Consider the following 18,854-nt stretch of genomic DNA (forward strand, 5'->3'; position numbering starts at 1 on the left):
AAAAAAAAAAGAAAGCAAAACAATTATATCGTGTCTTTCAGAGATAAGTTCAATTTTTGATCAAGTTCAGTGTCTATAGCCAAAACTCTAATAGTTTGTAGTATGCTTTTTATGTGGGAGCTAAAATATATATATATGTATATATATATATATATTAATTATGCTAATTAAATGTGTGTATTTTGCAACGGCCTTCGCAACAAGACAAAATATTCTAGATTTCCAGGAATGCATGCACAATACTTGTCTCATTATACAACACAATTTTAAGTTTAAGGTTATCATCCAACTGTCAGCTACGCAAGATTCCGATATATGATCTATTTTTTAAAATCAATTATTTTTTAAAGTTAACATTTACATTAAATTTGTATTGCGAGTATGTAGTTGGAATTGAATCGGAGATATTACAAGAAAATACTCCACGGAATGTACATCAAAAAAAAAAAAAACAATGTTTATTGTAAATGTTTCATATACATAAGCCATATATTTCATATTAAATTCAGAGCAACATAACTAATTGACTTACTTTATGTCACACGCCTCTCAAAGAGAGCAGTACGGGTATTCGAATCAAATATCAACAAATATAGCAGACGCGACACGTTACTTTCATAATTTAGCGGCACAAATCATGAAATTGTATTTAACTAATTTATATATGTATGTAATATGTCGCTAATAAGTAAAGAAGCAAGTCAACATTTCCAATAGATACAATGTTCATTGAAGGATCTGCCAAATATTCTGTTTAATAGATGGGCAAACTGGTAGTACTTTGAGATACGTATCTTAGACAAAAACATATAAGAGATCTCGTGTTGGCATTGGTTTCAAATTCCGTGGGTGTGGAAATGGTTTTAAATTAGATTTAATTCAAATGGCATTTCTAAATTATATCCCTTATGGTAAATAGCTCTAACTTCTAACGATTGCAACTAGATACAAAGAAGATTTTTAATTAAGTTCATATAAGCAATTAAATATTTTTTATTCTTCAAATTTGTGTTTATGATTTTAGTTTATTTCTTCTTGGCAAACCCATGTTTTTTTCCATTCATTTTGGTTGGATATAAGTGATAAAACGAAATACATAATTCAAACACTTTCTTGAAAAGTTGATCGGCATTTCTTTCAGTTATGGGTCCAAATTTGACAGCGAATGTCGCGCAACAATGCCGTTATATAATAACATAAATATTTAAATAAGCTATATTTCATAATTTTGACATTATTGAATTACTCTATAATAAATAGAATAGAGTTGATTCGCAATAGATACTATATATATATATATATGATAAGATCTAACAATTTTATTCTTCATCACATCATTTGTCCCATAAGCCCAGTTCACGCATTTTGGTTTGGAAATAACGCTCCAGCGAATTGGCGCAACGATAATACTCCGTGTCGGGTGAATTGTAGAACCGACAATTACTGAAAATCCGTGCCATATCTGCCATGAACAGGCGGCGTGTCTGATAATAACCCTTCTTTAGGCGCTCGCCCATCGTTTTCAAGTCCATGGGAAATTTGATATGATCATAGTAGTCGGGCACCTCGTTTGCCGGCACCGGCCGTAAAAATGGCCAAGCCGTGGTATGCTGACGCACCGATTGCAATACTGATGCAAAGGATGTGACAAGTTTTTCCGGATCTGATGACTCTTCCAGGGGACGAGATGCGCGCACTGGACGCATTTGTGGCTTCCAACCGATTTCCCTCAGGCCCGGTATGGACTCAACTGGGATGGAGGGCACACCTTCCTTGAAGCATGTTAGGCCAGGCCTGACTTTCTGGACATCATTATGACGTTGTGCAATGAGCTCCTTCAGGATTTCACTTTGATGGCGAATCACTGAAAAGATACAGGACATAATAAATAATTGGTAAATTCAAATGCGAAATGAATGCTGAGATAAACTCACCGGCTATAAACTGAGTGTTCACAATACTTGGATGCAGTTCACAGTGCATCAGGGTGGCACTATCATACTCCTTGATGTAGCCAGCATAGACGGGTCGTGCCAATTTGATGTCCTTGGAAAATCCCTGCTTCTTGAAATACCCAATGGCATCACAATCGGCAAACGTAAGCAAATGCTTAATGCCACGCTGAATGCTGTAATCCTTCAAGTGATTCATCAGATGAGTTCCATATCCCTTCACCTGCTCCGCCATTGTCACTGCACAGAAAACGATCTCTGTGAAGCCCTGCGTTGGAAATGGGCGAAAGCAAATGCCCCCAATTGGCTGATTCTCCTTGATGAGTGCCAGCGTTTTATGCTTGGTATCGAAAACCAGCTGACTGATATATTCCCGCGGCATCTCCGGCAGCTGATGCGCAAACACCAGCTGTAATCCTAGTAGCCATAGGATTGTCTGCTTGCCCACGGGCTTTGTCACCGCATTGCCCACCACATGAAACTCGATGGCCCGTTTCTGCTCCTCAGCTTTAACATTCTCATCGCGCGACACATTTACCGGAAATAGAATTTCCGATTTGTTTGTTGTCTTAGATTCGGCTACGGCTTTCATGGCACGCGTTACCACATCGGCTGGCAGATCATCTTGATTTTCAGTGCTGAAAGTAAGGAATTAAATAATAAAAATGTCTTTTCAATTTCTTTTAGTAACTTACCTGATGCTTCGTTCGGGCATTTCTTTTTTGATCCTCTTCTGAAGTGGTTCTCCGACGCTGGAGCGTTTACCACTGCTGGCTGCCGACGTGGACGTTGAGCTGGCCGATGTGATTGTTGATGTCGGTGGCAACTCCTGATGCCGCTTCCGTTGCTGCATGACAAACGAATTGGGTGGCCTGTAGTTTGGATCCCAAATGGGTGAATCATCTTTCAGCAGCTCCGAGCGCAGTGCCTCCAAGAACTTTGGCATTTGCGTAATTATCGAACGTTTGTCCTCCGGAAAGCGATCACGTTCCGAAATGCACTTCTTTTTCAGCTGCTGCGACATGTACTGAAATACGGTGCGGAGAAGGGTTCGTCCAAAGACAAGCGATGTCTCAAATTGGCGCAGCGAGTTGCAAAAGGCAGGCACATGGCAGAAGACCAGCCAGCGTGTATAGTTGATCTTGTAGGTGGACGCATCCTCGTGCGTCAATGTCAAATCACCGCGTCGCGCCGATGGCGACTCAAAATTGTAATGATTGAGGAAATTCAGAAACGTTTTGGCGACCTCCGTCATCGTTTGCAGTTCAGTCGAACTCAAGTGATGGTACTTATAGAAGACCAAGGATAACACAGCCTTCGTTATGCACGGCGACTCAAACGGAGGATCGCCGAGCGGGCCGCGAATTACAGCCTGAGTGCGTGTTAGGACGCATTGACGCAGCAACCTAAACAGATACAAATACACCTTCTTGGTGTCATCGTCCTCGACACGTTGCATGGACATAAACAAGTTTTCCATGTCAATGATGGCGCCCAACAGTTCATCCATACTTGTCCTGGAGATTTGAGCCATATGAGCTATGTGGGAACGCAACGGATGGCGACAACTGGCATTGCGACACTCCTCACTCAATTCCGGGCAGTACGAGGATTCAACATCGCGATGCCTGTTCTCCTGTGGCGTCTTCCAGCCAGTGCATCGACAACCCTCCGCTTGGCACGCAGAGTACATGGAGAGCTTGGCGAATTTCTGTGCCTCCGGCAGATTGAATACCTTCTGCTTTCGCTGCTGGATGCGCTGCAAGCTATTCTGGCGGGTGCCCTCCTGGGCTGGTGGCACACTTGATCCAGCTGCTGAACTCTGCTGGGACGATGATGATGATGCGGATGCGGCGGCTGCCGCGGATCCGTTCCCAGATTGCTGTTGCTGCTGCTGCTGTTGGGCAGCTGCATTGCCACTATTGCTATTACTTCCATCGATTGGTTGGCTCTTCAGAGTTATTGCTGGACCACCAGACATGCCTTCGATTTTTCTTTGTTTGTGATATATATTCACTTATTATATATGTATATGTATATGATCAAAATTTCACAACATGAGAAAATGCCAACGAGGGATGATGAAATAATGCAATAATTGCGACTGCGTACCAAGGGATGGCGAATATTAATAAAATTTAAATTAAATTGTTTACCACATTTAAAGCTTTACCGAACACACCAAACAATTATAATAAAATCATAATTTCATTTTTTCACCACATATAACACTAACTGGATGATAAATTAGCTTGACCAAACTAAGTTCAATGAGCTCAGCCAGGGAGAGATTGTGAATGAGCAGCGAATGGTATTGTTATCGAGTTATCGTCATCGCTTTTAAATATACAATTTAAGCACAGACGAAAACAAATTGTTAATATACACAAAATTAAATAAATACATGATTGTTTGAAATGACAAGCCTGACCTCAGAGGATTTGGAGGATCAGCTGGATAGTTTCATCATTCGTAAACCGCGAGATCAAACAAAGGTTTATACGGCAGTACGCAAAGAAACCAATAATGGCCAAAAGATTTTTGAACACATTCCGCTGCTTGTGGGAGACATTTTGCAATCGACGCCAGTCGCCGGCTATAAAGATGTATTTACGGCTTTCAATCCCGCCACTCTAAACTACCGCAGTTGTCTTGTGTACGGTTATGTTGCTGGCCGGGGTGTTCACAATAAATTCTTTTACAAATACCTCGTCGACGATGGAACTGGCACAATCGAAATCAGCATTTTTAGCAAGCCAAATGAGTCCGACATTATTCGAGGTCTTTACAATGAAGCAAAGAACTTGGTGTACTCCGCGGGATCTGGACAGTACGAGAAGGTATCGGGTTGCATGATACGACTGCTAGGTAAGGCCATGGAACATATTGATGGTTCCGCAATATTACTCGGCAGCAATGTTCTGTTATTTGGACGCCCAAGCTGCTTTAGGAATAAAATTACTTTGGAGGTTATCTCATTTGCCATGGACAATGGACGATCTCGTCAGCTAGAGATCGCGTTTAATGACAATTTGATCGACTATTACCAGAGCCATAAGGCCGCATAATTTGTATTTGTGTGTATATATGTATGTATTGAAATTTTAGCTCAATAAAAAATTCAAATTTAAAAATAGATATACAGAATTTATGTGGTTTTTGCTCGAATTGCTGCACGCTTGCCGGTGACAGCTTGGAAACCAGACTTAATGCTAGCCACGGAGCAACGGGAACCGCAGGATTCACACTGAAGGAAAAACAGACGTGTGTCCTTTTGCAATATTGTCTCCGGCGAACGGCAGGTGTGACAGGTGACATACTCCTTAATATAGCGACGCAGCACGTTCTCGATCTGCTTCGGCTGGAAGCGTCCCTTGATTATCAATTGCTGGTTGCCGTCCATCGAGCCGCTGGTGCCCAACTCGGCCAGCAGGAAGTCCAACAGGTGTTTGGGCAAACGATGCAGCGTTTTCGCAATATCCATGAAATTTGCGAACGAAGTTTTCTTGGTGCCCACACGCAGCACCTGAGGCGGTCTCATCACAAACTTGGGCTTGCGGCCACCGGCCATATCTGGGTTCTTGTCCAAAATGATTTCAAAGACGCGCTTCAGCAACTCATCGTATGTATAATCCCGATCAGAACCCGCCCAGGTTGAGCTGCTATCGTCCACTGCAACAAAATAATAAATATAAATATTTTTGGAATGATACTTTAAATTTTTATTAGCTTACCGTTTTCTTTGTCCTCGCCTTTGTCTTCATCCATTTTGTCGGCAAATAACTCGTCGAGGTCTTTCTTTTTGCTCCTCTTCTTCTTTTTCGCCATTGAAAAGTCCATGTCTAGGTTGATCTCCTCCTCTTCCGGATCATCAGCTATAACAATATCGTCGGCGCCCCCACCTTCGGGCAACGCACCTTCTAATTCATCCAGATTGAAGGGCTTCTTCTTTTTCTTCTTCTTTTTGCCAAAACTTTCTAAATCGAGATTATCATCCAAATCGGCTGCTGTCGCATCTACGGCGCTTTCATCTATAAGATCCTCTTTTTTGGCTGAATCATCGAGACCCAAGGCGGCGTCCAAATCGAAAGTGGTCTTCTTCTTCTTCTTCTTTTTCAATAAACTGGGATCAAAACCCTAAAAAAAACATATTGAAAGCACAAATTGTTTAACACGGTTCGCACATGAAATACAACTGGGTGGGTGTGTGGGTAAATGCCTGGTGAATGGAGCCTCATTTGGACAACATAACCTCACACATTGGAATTCACAATGTACACTCTAATTTGGACGCAAATGTGACTAACACTTGCATTGCAACACTTGTATTAACACTTACGTCTTCACCTTCCATAATAGATTATTTTTTATTAACTGAACAAAGAGTTGAAAATTTCGTTTATATTATACAGCGAATTGCATCAGAAAATGTATAATTTAGTGACAGCAGGGCAGTTTGATGGCTTTGCCGAGGGGATGTTGATTTCGTATCGATAAATCAAACGATAACAACTGCTGACGTGCACGAGTGTTCGATTGTTGTTATACAGCACTATTTTAAATTAATCAATGCAGCACAATATTTATTTTAAATTTAAGCTGTTTTATTTTTCAACACATAACTAAAACAATACTGGTCACGTATGTACATCAAAACTATTTCCTGGTTTACACAAACCTTACACCTACATCAAAATTTAACCCGCCAGCAACGCAAACCACAAAATAATAATTTTATAAAATGTATGTGATTTATTATTTGAAATATTTTGTATTTGTTTTGTTTTTTTTTTTTATTATTGTGATTGTTATAGATTTTATTGCTAGTGTAAGCTTATTTTTTTTATATATATCTTTAAAAATATACATTTCAATTCTTTGCGTGAAATAAATTCTTTAGACTTTCAGGCTGTGGCTGACTAACAATTCTACTTAAGATACTAAAAAAATATTGCTTCAATTCAATATGCAAATTTTTAATTTATAGAAAACTATGTGGTCTTTTAGCATTCTGTATTACGGACAATTGTAGTGCAATTCAAATCAATTCATACGAAATAAAATGAGAAAATATATAATTTGTATAATTTTAATAAAAATTAAAATAGCAATTTGATTGTTTCATAATTCAATAGCATTATTAATGATAATCTGATAGTAGAACATACACTCAGGTAATCTAAAAAGTCATTAAATTTAATGATATATTTTTTGAAGATGTCAACAATCTTTTAATAAATTGGGTATCAGTAATCCTTAAACTTTTTTTTTAATGTAAAATTATACATAAAACATTTAATGGGATATACAAAACTAAAAATGATTTACAGATAGAAGTTGCAGGGGTAAAGGTTTACAATAATACGACGACTTAATAAAAATTCGTTCCTGTTGTGGCAGTTTTACGTATTTTGAGGCAAGAATTTCGCTTAGATGTCTCCAAATCTCAAGTATATTTATGTAAATATTAATATGTTGATGTGTAGAAATATTTAAAAGTACGATAGTTGAGCACCAACGACTAGATCTTTCTTATATGTTTTAAGATTTGTTTTATAATCGAAATTGTTGTAAATAATATGTAAAAACTTGCTTAAGAATTTGGATAGTTTTTTTTTTGTTGTAAACATAACAAATGAATCACTTGCAACGAATATTTATAAATGCATTTGCGAGTGATTGTTTGAAAGTGTATAGTTTAAGGCTGCGTATATTGTTCCCCAGTTCCCCGTGGCAACTAGGCACGCCGGTTAAATGCGAATCTGTGAGATTATGTCTAAGCACTCATCTAGCTGCACAAATGAAAGGTTCTACTAAAAAAATCTTGACTACAAATGAGCATTGCTGGGCTTAACTAAATCCGGTCCCACTCCGCCAGCCAGTTTCTGAACTAGTATGCCCACTTCGTAGGCCAGCTGATGGGTATCCTAAAATGAACAAATCAAATTAATAATTTACAATTCAATTAAACTTCTTTCAATTATGAGCACTTACTTCTTTCGTTGAAGCCTCAGCGTAAACTCGTACAACATCCTCTGTGCCGGAGGGACGGACGAAGGCACGTCCGCGTTTATAGTTAGCAACAACTTGGTTAATCTCATCTTGTAATCCCTCCGGCTTCACACAAACGCGTTCCGCATCTGTTGTCTTGATGACGTTTCTATCCTTAACATGTATTTTAAGCTGTTGATTTGGCAGGTCAACGTAGCTGGAAATCCAGTCTCTAACATCCCAACCTTTGTGGTTTAAAATCGTCTCCACTAAGAGCATATCGGAGATGGCATCTCCGACAGTCTCATTGATGAGATCTATAATTAAGAGAAAATCCCTGGCCTTTGGCTTAGTCTTCGCCGCTTCGCTAATCGTGAGCTTTGCGCTATCACTGAACACAATTGTGCCATGGCCATTGGCTTCGAAATAGACGCCAATATCATATTCTAAGGCCTTATGGTGCAAATGCTTGACACCGGTTGGAACACATGAAACGGGCACCTTCAGTTCGTTGACAATGTAATCCGTTGATGCCCCATTCGCGTACGCAGTCTGCACCAGGCCCAATCTCAGGTCTAGTTCGCAACTCTTGACCAAATCCATGAGGTAGCCAGCGACCAAGGTGGCAATACGATCCCCATCCAGCAGCTGGAACTGTCCGTTCTCATCGCTAAAGAAGTAGACAACACGATCAGCATCGCCATCGACACTAACACATCTCGTATAGGGCTCCACAATTGGCATCGATATCGGTGGTCTTTGCTGCACCTTGACATGATCAGCTCCACACTCCTCATTGATTTTGCCACTGCCAATGCCTTGGTTAATCACTGTCACAGCCAACGAATTATTCATGCGCTTCAGGAATTGCAACATTTTTCGTGCCCCAACGCCATTTGCACCGTCAAAGATGAGATTGTTGCGATATTTGCCATTTTCCAGCTGACCATTGCGCAGTTTCTCAAATGCCGATATTAGTTTCTCGTAATAGTTCTCCTCGGTGGGTTTGCCGTACGCCTCCTTTGTGTTGGAAGCCACCACAAAGAAGTGCATCATGGGTGTTGTCACAATTCCAAATTCCCGCACATTTCCCTTCAATGCGATGACACCATCCGCAACCGCTTTGAGCAGACGCGGACTATGATAACGATTGTCCATGCCGACGAAGACATGCGAACTTGTCGTCACATCAATATTATTGTCTTTGATTATTTTGGCCACATGCTGCTCCAGTTCCTGATCGCTGACATTCACCAAATCGGTGGCAATTGTCTCCCAGCTGGACTCCAGCATTTCACCCTTGGGATCGATCAGTTTGACGCCATTGTCGGGCTCCGGATTATGTGAGGCAGTGATCATAACTCCGATTACAGCACCTTCTCGATAACGGGATCGGAGCGTGGCAAGAACGCCCATACGGAACATTACACTGTCCAAAAATTCAGCTCTGTTCAAAAAGAAGATCAAGTTGGAAATTGGTTAGTATAAAGATGAGCACAATTTCATCACTATTATTTTGAATTGAAGCTAGTATGAAATTATATGATTCATCAAATAAACCGATAGACTCGTTGTGTTATGTTTAATTACTAAATGACCTAATATATATACACCTAATAATTCTAGTATATCAATATTTCTAGATAATCAATTCAAAGTCTTCTATTTCTATAATTCAGAACTCAATTTTATTTCTTATGCATTCGTGGTTGGTCATCTTAACTGATTCATACGAACTATTTTTTTGGTTCAATTGCAACAAATGTTGGACTATTTTGCATTTAAATACCTTCAAAAATCCTATGGAAATTTTTTATTATTTTTTTTTTTATATAATATTAAATTTTATTTATTTTTTACTTTATGATTGTGCCAACTGATAATTAAATAAATATTTATAACAGTTGGTAATAATTAATATGGTTTTATTATTATTACTTACATCTAGTTTTGCTATTAAATACAGCAAAATTGCTGTCATATACTGAACAATCTGACTTCAGTGAAGTTCACATTGGTCTTCAACTATATATATGTATATATATATATATATCTGTAAGTATTTACTTCTGATTCTGATTACTTCACTTACTTGTACAAACATTCCGACATATTACGAACACTCACTTCTGATAACAACAGCTATTTGCAGTTGATAGATAAAATATTCAATCCCATAAAAAGTTCTTTGCTTTAACTTTAGTTTACGTTGTACAAATATATATACATACTTAATATCTATACTATAACATTTCCAATCCTAAATTAATATCAAAACCGAGTTTCGTTTTTGACCTTAATTTTGTTTCAAAATTTACAACTTATCTCTTCTTCTAGTATGACAAATTAAACATGTTTTTTAAATACTCATTTCCTACTTCTACATGTATGTATTTGTATTTGTGTACCTTTAAAGGTGCATGTCCATTGATAAAGTGTGTGCGTAAGTTAATTCTAAAAATAACTCCAAATGCCAATACAAATAGTGCACTCGGTTTTAGTCTTACTCATCTTCACCACACCCCTAAACATATATGTATATTTGTAAAATTTTCTACGCATGTGTATGTGTGTGCAAGTTCATATGGGTGTGTGTGTGTGTGGGCGTGGGTGAAGTAAATGCATAAGAGATGTGTAAATGCAGCTATATTTGTATGAATGAAGTTACCAACATAAATACACGCACACACATACATATGCACAATTGTGATTAATTGCCAGTGGTCAACTTACTTGCCGCGAAATCCAGCTGTTCCATATTGAATGGGTGTCGTCGAGATTTTTGGGTACATTTCCCTCGCAAAGGCGTAAACTGTTCTCAAATTGATGGACATATTGGTAAATGAACTGGTGACTCGGCTGATGTGGCACTCAAAATCCTTGCTGCAGCTGTTACGTTGAAGTCGCAAAACTACTTTCCGTTTTCACTTTGGTGCTGTTGTTTTTGTTGTTGCACTAAAAGTAGCCCATATATGAAAAGCAACTGAAAGCAACGCGTGTCAGCTGAATGCTAGCAGGAAGAAGAAGCAACTGCCAGTAACAGTGAATCGTTTGCAGACTCATATCTACCACGCGGGTGACGTCAGCATTGTCCATTTTATGCTTGCGCTATGGTGAATCTCATTTTAAATTGTCCAATTTTATTAACCTGTTGAGTTTTATTTAAAGATTTGCATATATTATATGCAATATTAATCACTCTTTCATTATTAGTCCATAATTAAATTCAATTTTAGCAACTTTTGTAAAAATGTTTATTTAATATTTCTATGCCAGTGTATAAATTTGATAGTAAATAAAAATAATTCAATATAAATATACGTGTAAAATGCAGTATAATATAAATTTTTTTGTGGACGGATTATTTGGATAGAAATTTATATATATTTATATAATTTATAAATATATATTTGTAGATTGTATGAATAGACGTTTCGGACGGATGTCTACTATATAAAATTGACATTTAACAAAAATTGTACTTCTATTTTGTAATGCTGTTGATCTTTATGACTTAAGATTAAATTATTGTACATTTGGGGCATATATAGTTCAATTCACTTCTGACGATTGTGTTTTTTTTAAGGCACTAGATTCAAGAAAGTTAGAGCAATTGAAAAATTGCTCTTATGGAATTATTGATATGTATTTATGTCGTTTGTGTGAGATTCGAAAATGTTTATTCGAAATAATTACGAGTCTAAAATCATTCGGGATGAACTCTCACCCTATTTGGAATGGAATAGAGAGAAACCGTGACGAGCCTCATCAGAGCACTATTCGCAGAACAAACATATTTGCCAGTATTAAGAATACGGATAATGTTAAATGCGGAGCACTCGCATAGCAATCGGTAATGCGACGAGCCCGCATAAAATTGCCACCCAGATAGGTGGCATAATGGCGTTGCTGCTGCGGTATCACTTGCAATTGTCTCGTGGCATCCTGGAAGATTAGATCATAGTGTCCTAGCGGTGAGGAGAACATACTAAAACTGAATGCATCCACATCCTTACGGCCGTACAGCTGCTGGGCATATGTCAGCAGATTGATGTAGGCATGCAGTTGTGTCTCATTGTAGTTGACTCCACCACGTGTGACGATGGCATTAGCCTTCACCTTGCCCAGATTGCAGCGTTTGTAATCCTGGAGTTCCGCACGAGTGCCGTCCGTGCACAACAGTTCAAAGTCATCGTTGAGGGCATTCCTGGCCCACCATTCCTTGCGCTTGCCACCCGTGCTCTCCATGACGGTGGTGTGCTTCATGAACGCCACATGCCCGCCGCCCTCAACGAGACAGCGGAACGCACCCGTATGCCCATAGTAATCCTCCGAAGCATCCCGACGGCAGTATCTATAGCTGGTTCCATGGCAGAGATCGCACATGCTGTCGTATGGCACACCCGTATTATATTCACTGCTAATGGCACCGGGCACACAAGATTTGGTAAAATATTCGGCGGCGGCACGAATCGAATCACAGCCGTATGGTCGAATCCAACCATTCGAAATGAGAAATGCCATGGGATATGTCCAGCCGGCGGCAGTATTGATGCCCGTGTGGCAGGTGTATTTGCCCTTTAGATATGTTAGTTCAGTGTCGGGATCCTCCTCTTTGGCTACGGCGACCACATAGTACTCGGGTTCACCCAAATTGTATATTTCCGACATGAACGGTACCAAATCGTAGTTCAATCCACCCGTGTACACATCTCCGGCATCAAACACAGCCACATCGGCCTTTCCAGACTGAATCAGTTGCATGCAATTAATGTGCGAATGCATCTTTTTGCAGATAAGTTCGGGCTTCAATATTTGCGCCTTGAGTGCGGTCTGAAAACGGAGAATAAGTCAGAGAGAAGGTGGGAGACGGGTATACAAATCGAGCTCACTTTCATTTTGATGCATTTCTCCAGCTCGGGATCTGAGGTGACGCACAACGTCATTGAGGGCACCGGACATTCACGGATGCCGTAAATATAGCTAATGGATTTTTGCAGATATTTCGAAAAGGATTGATCGTCTTCCGGTATGGAAAGCAAAGCGCGGGATCCATCCTAAAAAGTTGATTAAATTTGTAATATAATTCTTAGAAATTCTTCGTTTTTAATTACCTGAAAGAGCAGATTGGATTTGCCATATCTTCGAGATTCAAAAATGCGGAATTTTTCATAAGGCACCGATGTGTTGCCACCATCAAATTGATTGCGTTCAGTGGTGAAACTGCTGTCCAATCGCTCATTGCGATAATTGGAGTTATCGTATTGATCATAGGGATTCTGGTTGGGATTCCTATTCCTATTGTAGCCGTTGATGTTGCTGTCGTATTGGCCATTGAAATTGTCGTAGGGATTGTTACGATTTGGATCATTGTAGTTGTTGTTGCGATCGTATGTGCCAAAACCGCCACCAGTCTGCGGCTGACTGTGAGCTGGGTCCTCGCGAACACCATCCGAATACAGCTCAGTGATGCGCTTCAAAAACTGCTGGTATTGCTTTCGTTCGCGAAAACTACGCGCTGACGAGGTAACAATCGCATCCGAAGGCACTTGACCCCAGCTGCATTGGCGATAATCGGCGATGGGCACACGGCTGCCATCACGGCACAGCAATTGGAACGTATCCGGTGACATATTTTCTACAGTTAGTTATAATATATTAGATTAAATATATAAAAAATAATTCCAATGGGCTACTAACGGAATTCGATGGTTTGCAGCATTTCGGAGACCGTTGAATGTCGCAAGAATGCCACATCTCCCGCCTCGAGGAGGCACCTAAATGCACCGTCATAGCCAAAATAGGGATCCGCTGACGAACAGCGCAGAGGAATTTTGCCAATACACAAGCCACACAGTCTGTAAGACAAACATATTAATAATAAAAACAGATTTATTTAACTTTGCATATGCTTACTTGTCCGAGTTGTCGCCGATGGGATTGTATCTATCAATCAGTGAGTAGACAGCACAGGAACTATTAAAATAGTTGGCAGCAGTTTTAACCTGATTGTTGCAATCCACAATTTCCATATCTCCATGGTGTTGCAGCTATAAATAAAACCATTTTAATTTATTATGTTTAGCTTGAGATTGGAGGATTAGCTAACCGTATGTATTGGCACAATCCAGCCAGCCAGACTGCCCACCCAGGGGAAGCAGGCGCGTTTATTGCGCAGATGTCGTATTTCGGTCACGTCGGGCAGGGAATTCTTTTTGATAACTGCCACTGCATTATATTCCAAGAAGCCACCCTCCAGCTTCTCCTGCATAATTGGGATCAGCGAGTTGTAACGTCCAGCGGTGAACACATCTCCGGCATCCAGCGATGTGATGTGCGCCTTCTCCCGATCCAAATTATGGATGCACTCATCAGCACTGTATGCCATCAAACAGGTTAGATTCAGAAATACATCGTCGAAGAGCGCCCGATCTCGTTCGATGGCCACAGTCAGATTTTGGCATTTGAACTGCTCCTCAAGACCTTTTGTGCACCAGATTACATTACTTATTTTATGTTCATCGTAGTGATGTTGTGCTACAAAGTAGAATTAATTAATTAATTATGATTCTGAACAAATTGTTGTAAACACTTAATTAACGTGCTTATTTGTTTTAATTCAATCAATCACACACACACACACATGCAGGCAACAACGCCCAATGTTTAGTCAGCGACTTGAGCAAAACAATATTTGTACATACCATGCGTTACAATAAAGCAAAGTGCGCTTATGAGGCATATAATTATAAAAGCTCTAGCCATTTTCACACACAGAAAAATACAATACACATTTAGTTTAAATTGATATTAAACAAAAAAAAACACAAAATCACAAACGAAATGAACCAAACAACGGCGACACGCCCGTAGCATGCATTAATCGATAATAATTGCGATTGATCGTTTTCTATCAATGCTACACAAACCAGTGTTGGGCACGCGTTGTTTATTGTCGGCATTTGAGATTTTTTTTAGACCATTTGCATATAGCAAGCAGGTTGTTATTGTTTTATAATAGTAAACTATAAAAAACATTGAAGAATTAAAAATAATAAAATCTGTCTTTCAGCACAATGGCAGTTTTGCGCGGTTGGAGATTCATGGCGTTTGTGTCCTGCATAATTGGAGCCGTTGGATTAACTTTATATCCAGTTGTAGTGGATCCCATGATAAATAGCCAAAAATACAAATCGCTGCGAGATCAAACGATACACAAAAAATAATACAAATCAGAAAAACAACGTGTTTTAAATTAATATAATAAAAATTGTGTTGTTTAATTATTATATAAATATTGTAAGCAATAAAAGCTAGCAACTGTTGCATAGAACGGAATTTATATTGATTTTAATTATTCACACGCTTTGAAGGGAGTGCAGATTAATTGTTGTTAATTTATTCTAAGTGTTATTATATTTTTTATACGAGTGCTACATTTTTATAAATTACAGTTTGGTTGAAAAGACAGTGAGACATTCACAGCACTGCCGGCAAAAGTTGTTATCAATTTCATAATCAGCTGATTTCCAGACAATTTGTGTACACAAACACATACGTGGAAATTTTCATATGACTGAGTTGGTTTTCTCTGTCCCAGTTTAATAAAATGTCGACAGCCACTTTAGAACGTGAGGATATATTGCTACTCTTCGATGTGGATGGAACTTTGACAATGCCCCGGTCGATAGTGAAACCGGAATTTGAGGAGTTCTTCTATACGAAGGTGAAACCACGGGCGACAATTGGAATTGTCGGTGGATCGGATCTAGAGAAAATGTTTGAGCAGCTAAATGGCAAGAAGATATTGAATGAGTTCGATTTAATCTTCCCCGAAAATGGCCTGGTGCAAATTGACGGTGGCAAGGAAGTGGGCAAACAAAACATTATAAAGCATTTGGGCGAGAAAACTTTGCAGCGATTTATCAATTATGTGCTACGCTATCTATCCGAAGTGGAACTGCCCATTAAGCGAGGAACGTTCATCGAGTTTCGCAACGGAATGATGAATGTCTGCCCCATTGGTCGCCAGTGCACCCGGGAAGAGCGTAACATGTTCGCCGCCTACGATGCCGAACATCAGATTCGATCCAAAATGATTGCAAAGCTGAAGGAAGAGTTCGCTGATATCGATCTCACTTATAGTATTGGTGGACAAATTAGCTTTGATGTCTTCCCGCACGGTTGGGACAAAACCTTCTGTCTGCGTTACATCGAAGCCCATTACAAGTATAAAGAGATTCATTTCTTTGGCGATAAAACGGACCCGGGTGGCAATGATTATGAGATTTATAGAGATTCTCGCCTTAAGGGCCATAAAGTTAATACCCCCGACGATACGATGCGAATACTTACAGAGCTTTTAAATCTTTAATGTCTCGAAAAGTTGACTGACTTTCATACATATGTTTTTATAAAATTCCAATTCAAATCCATTGTATATTTTGTAAAAAAATAAATGTAAAAATATGTTGTTTTCAATACAATTTTGATAATTTCGTCAATTTGCAATTACAGATACAATTTTGTGTGTATTTAAATTATTACAAGAATTGTGAATGATTAATTAGCGTTACTTAAAATACGTAAGAAAACATTTAGGGTTAGAGTGTTTGTGAGTGTTCTTTAGACGAGTTTAAAAGACCACCTATATAGAGTATTATATAATTAAATTGCATGTGTAACATTTTATATTTTATCCAACGAACTCATGAAGATTACACATTCTCAATCTCAATCAATCCTCAGATTATTGTCTCTTACATTACAAAACGTTACAAAGAGTTTTAGAGATTTTTAATCATTTAGTATTGGTATATTGAAAGAAATCATTTTGGATTAGGATTTTAGCACATTATTGTTTAGTGAATTGCGGTCATTAACCGACCAGTTGGAGTCAAAGCCACAAGCCGAATCGGAATCCGAATCGACAACCAGAGATGAGCCAATGCTTTTGGGTGCACGTATTTGATTTGGAGTTGTGGGCATGCTGCTGTAGCCAGTGTTGAGATTTGAACTGGAATTGGATGAGCAGATGGAGTCCCGCGGTGAATCGGTGGCATTGGAGGCATATGATGAACGTTTCGAGGATCTGTAGCGCTTTGAAACGGATTTTGGTGGTGGCATTAGGTTTTCGGAACGCTGCGTTATATTGTCGGCTGAGCCCCAGGACTTGTGAACGGCCTCATAGATATTCATATTGAGTGGAACACTCGCACGCGAGCCGAGCATATTATTCGTTCCGTATGGTATTGTCGCCGATGCTCTCTGATTCGGAGGACGATTCCGTGTCGTACCATTGGCATGAAGATGATGACGCTGATGAGGGTGACGGTGAGTTCGCTGGTGATGGCGATTCACTTCGGCGGATCCCATCGGCCCAACTGGTCCACTGCCATTGCCCACTCCCAAGAAGTTGCTGAACGCTTCGGTTGTTTTCTTTACTCGGACATTCAGTGAACCAATCCGCAGGAATCCCAAATCTTTTTCGACTATAAAATACAATGAAATTCAATTAGTAAATAAGTATAAATAAAATATTATATTTTATGACTTACTTGTATTCTTTTTTCGCGCTTTGATTTCTGCAAAATTGAATGAGAGAATTATGTAAATAATTATTTGTTGGTAAAGTTAAAACTGCACATGCACATTAAAAAATGCAGTTAACAATTAAATGATAATATGTAACCTATAAAATGTTTAGTAACTTTTTTTAAAAGGACAAATGAAAGTGCGTATTAGGAATTCATTATAAGAGAGAAACTTACCAAAATAATAAAATAAGTAAAACAGGCATCAAAATCAAATGCTTTTAAATAAAAATATTGAAGAATACTACTAAAAGCGAAAGGGTTTCTTTTTTTTACAATGCTTAAAAACAATTGAAGAAATTATAATTATATATATTTATAACAAGCGGAAATTATGCAACGAATAAACATTTTATTGAACATTAATCGATTGAACACATTCAAACTCGTTAGTTAGTTCAACCTGCCTCCAGGTTCCATTGAGTCCGCCATAGTGCCGCATCGCTTGAATTTCTACACGTTGCAATGATGAAAATAAATAGAGGTTCCCATTTTAGATAGTGGAGAACTTAAATATATATGTAAGACTTTAATTCAAGACATACTTTAGTCGAATTTGATCAGCTTGGTTATATAAGCTGTAGCGTTTAGACATGCAATTTTTAATAAATGGAGTTTTAAAAATGGAGTTCATTTGTGAATCTCGTTGAATGAAGTAATTTAGTTTATTAATAAATTAACTGCTGCAAAACTTTTTATGTTTTGTTAAGGCAACTGCGAAGCATCAAAGATCATATATGCGATCCACAATATAATAATAAATTTTAAATTTGAATTAATATGATAATGTATAGCCATCTGACTATTTCTTTTTAGCGTTTTTGGCTGAATGAAGTCAGTACAAATAATACATTAAATTAGTACATCAGCAGATTTAAGTTCATTATAGATCTTTTGAAACTTTCGGACCACACAACGTACATTTAATAATTATTTTTTAATACACTGGTTTATTTGCGTTGAACTGTTTCAAGTCTCATTTTGATATCGTCCACAAAAATTCATTTCTTTTTTTTTAAATTCACACTTTAAAGATACAAATTTCATTACTGTTGCTAAAAAGGGTTTCACAGATAATAATTCAATATTATAAACTAAATATAAGATAACATTTTGAATACCAATAAGCATATTATATGTTAGTTTAAAATCACCTATTATGTATTAAAAGGATTAAAAAGGTGCCATTTCATTAATTGGTTAGCAAATGTGTACAAAATAAGATAATTGTGGGTTAAAAAATAATACAATTGTTTATCCTGTGTTTAAACAGAAAGGCAAGATATAAAAAAACTGTCGGCTTGTAGATATTATAATA

The 18,854-nt window shown here is 38.4% G+C and overlaps 8 protein-coding genes across 8 annotated transcripts in view; 3 read left to right on the forward strand and 5 right to left on the reverse strand.

Moving 5' to 3' along the window:
* Positions 1-1,297: 1,297 nt before the first annotated feature.
* On the reverse strand, positions 1,298-3,980 carry LOC6557099 (histone acetyltransferase KAT2A). Its single transcript, XM_001985020.3, has 3 exons — positions 2,648-3,980; positions 1,935-2,590; positions 1,298-1,864 (listed from the first exon to the last, which is right to left on the reverse strand). Exons 1-3 carry the CDS (start codon positions 3,931-3,933, stop codon positions 1,335-1,337), a joined length of 2,472 nt encoding a protein of 823 aa, XP_001985056.1. The 5' UTR covers positions 3,934-3,980; the 3' UTR covers positions 1,298-1,334.
* Positions 3,981-4,339: 359 nt separating this feature from the next.
* Positions 4,340-5,020, forward strand: LOC6557095. Its single transcript, XM_001985019.3, has one exon. It carries the CDS (start codon positions 4,370-4,372, stop codon positions 5,018-5,020), a length of 651 nt encoding a protein of 216 aa, XP_001985055.1. The 5' UTR covers positions 4,340-4,369.
* On the reverse strand, positions 4,928-6,474 carry LOC6557091 (eukaryotic translation initiation factor 2 subunit 2). The gene is made up of 3 exons (XM_001985018.3): positions 6,292-6,474; positions 5,687-6,089; positions 4,928-5,624 (listed from the first exon to the last, which is right to left on the reverse strand). Exons 1-3 carry the CDS (start codon positions 6,304-6,306, stop codon positions 5,101-5,103), a joined length of 942 nt encoding a protein of 313 aa, XP_001985054.1. The 5' UTR covers positions 6,307-6,474; the 3' UTR covers positions 4,928-5,100.
* A 551-nt stretch (positions 6,475-7,025) lies between these two features.
* LOC6557073 (phosphoacetylglucosamine mutase) lies at positions 7,026-10,922 on the reverse strand. Its single transcript, XM_001985017.3, has 3 exons — positions 10,677-10,922; positions 7,947-9,390; positions 7,026-7,879 (listed from the first exon to the last, which is right to left on the reverse strand). Exons 1-3 carry the CDS (start codon positions 10,775-10,777, stop codon positions 7,781-7,783), a joined length of 1,644 nt encoding a protein of 547 aa, XP_001985053.1. The 5' UTR covers positions 10,778-10,922; the 3' UTR covers positions 7,026-7,780.
* Positions 10,923-11,340: 418 nt separating this feature from the next.
* Positions 11,341-14,726, reverse strand: LOC6557093 (melanotransferrin). The gene is made up of 7 exons (XM_001985016.3): positions 14,648-14,726; positions 14,053-14,480; positions 13,860-13,993; positions 13,644-13,801; positions 13,058-13,581; positions 12,836-13,000; positions 11,341-12,776 (listed from the first exon to the last, which is right to left on the reverse strand). Exons 1-7 carry the CDS (start codon positions 14,706-14,708, stop codon positions 11,712-11,714), a joined length of 2,535 nt encoding a protein of 844 aa, XP_001985052.1. The 5' UTR covers positions 14,709-14,726; the 3' UTR covers positions 11,341-11,711.
* A 156-nt stretch (positions 14,727-14,882) lies between these two features.
* LOC116806057 lies at positions 14,883-15,174 on the forward strand. The gene is made up of 2 exons (XM_032741891.2): positions 14,883-14,943; positions 15,016-15,174. The coding sequence occupies exon 2, from the start codon at positions 15,020-15,022 to the stop codon at positions 15,167-15,169; it is 150 nt and encodes a 49-aa protein (XP_032597782.1). The 5' UTR covers positions 14,883-14,943; positions 15,016-15,019; the 3' UTR covers positions 15,170-15,174.
* Positions 15,175-15,500: 326 nt separating this feature from the next.
* On the forward strand, positions 15,501-16,448 carry LOC6557088 (phosphomannomutase). Its single transcript, XM_001985015.3, has one exon. The coding sequence runs from the start codon at positions 15,553-15,555 to the stop codon at positions 16,315-16,317; it is 765 nt and encodes a 254-aa protein (XP_001985051.1). The 5' UTR covers positions 15,501-15,552; the 3' UTR covers positions 16,318-16,448.
* LOC6557086 (ankyrin repeat domain-containing protein SOWAHB) overlaps positions 16,369-18,854 on the reverse strand; it is a 37,571-nt gene continuing 35,085 nt past the window's right edge. The window contains exons 8-9 of the mRNA XM_032734519.2: positions 17,501-17,527; positions 16,369-17,434 (exon numbers count right to left, since the gene is read on the reverse strand). Of these exons, the coding sequence (XP_032590410.1) occupies positions 16,782-17,434; positions 17,501-17,527 (680 nt within the window). The 3' untranslated portion in view covers positions 16,369-16,781. The remainder of the gene's footprint in view (positions 17,435-17,500; positions 17,528-18,854) is intronic.

This window comes from Drosophila grimshawi, unplaced genomic scaffold (assembly GCF_018153295.1).
Source record: "Drosophila grimshawi isolate 15287-2541.00 unplaced genomic scaffold, ASM1815329v1 contig_44, whole genome shotgun sequence".
Classification (NCBI taxonomy): Eukaryota; Metazoa; Arthropoda; class Insecta; order Diptera; family Drosophilidae; genus Drosophila; species Drosophila grimshawi.

Coding starts and splice junctions, on each gene's coding strand:
- LOC116806057 (XM_032741891.2), top strand. CDS start 15,020: ATGGCAGTTTTGCGCGGTTGGAGATTCATGGCGTTTGTGTCCTGCATA.
- LOC6557088 (XM_001985015.3), top strand. CDS start 15,553: ATGTCGACAGCCACTTTAGAACGTGAGGATATATTGCTACTCTTCGAT.
- LOC6557091 (XM_001985018.3), bottom strand. Junction 5,625..5,686: donor AGGCGAGGACAAAGAAAACG/GTAAGCTAATAA, acceptor ATTTTGTTGCAG/TGGACGATAGCAGCTCAACC.
- LOC6557093 (XM_001985016.3), bottom strand. CDS start 14,708: ATGGCTAGAGCTTTTATAATTATATGCCTCATAAGCGCACTTTGCTTT. Junction 14,481..14,647: donor TTGCTTTATTGTAACGCATG/GTATGTACAAAT, acceptor TCTACTTTGTAG/CACAACATCACTACGATGAA. Junction 13,802..13,859: donor ATCGGCGACAACTCGGACAA/GTAAGCATATGC, acceptor TTTGTCTTACAG/ACTGTGTGGCTTGTGTATTG.
- LOC6557073 (XM_001985017.3), bottom strand. CDS start 10,777: ATGTCCATCAATTTGAGAACAGTTTACGCCTTTGCGAGGGAAATGTAC. Junction 9,391..10,676: donor ACAGCTGGATTTCGCGGCAA/GTAAGTTGACCA, acceptor CTTTTTGAACAG/AGCTGAATTTTTGGACAGTG. Junction 7,880..7,946: donor CTGAGGCTTCAACGAAAGAA/GTAAGTGCTCAT, acceptor TGTTCATTTTAG/GATACCCATCAGCTGGCCTA.
- LOC6557095 (XM_001985019.3), top strand. CDS start 4,370: ATGACAAGCCTGACCTCAGAGGATTTGGAGGATCAGCTGGATAGTTTC.
- LOC6557099 (XM_001985020.3), bottom strand. CDS start 3,933: ATGTCTGGTGGTCCAGCAATAACTCTGAAGAGCCAACCAATCGATGGA. Junction 2,591..2,647: donor ATGCCCGAACGAAGCATCAG/GTAAGTTACTAA, acceptor CCTTACTTTCAG/CACTGAAAATCAAGATGATC. Junction 1,865..1,934: donor GAACACTCAGTTTATAGCCG/GTGAGTTTATCT, acceptor GTATCTTTTCAG/TGATTCGCCATCAAAGTGAA.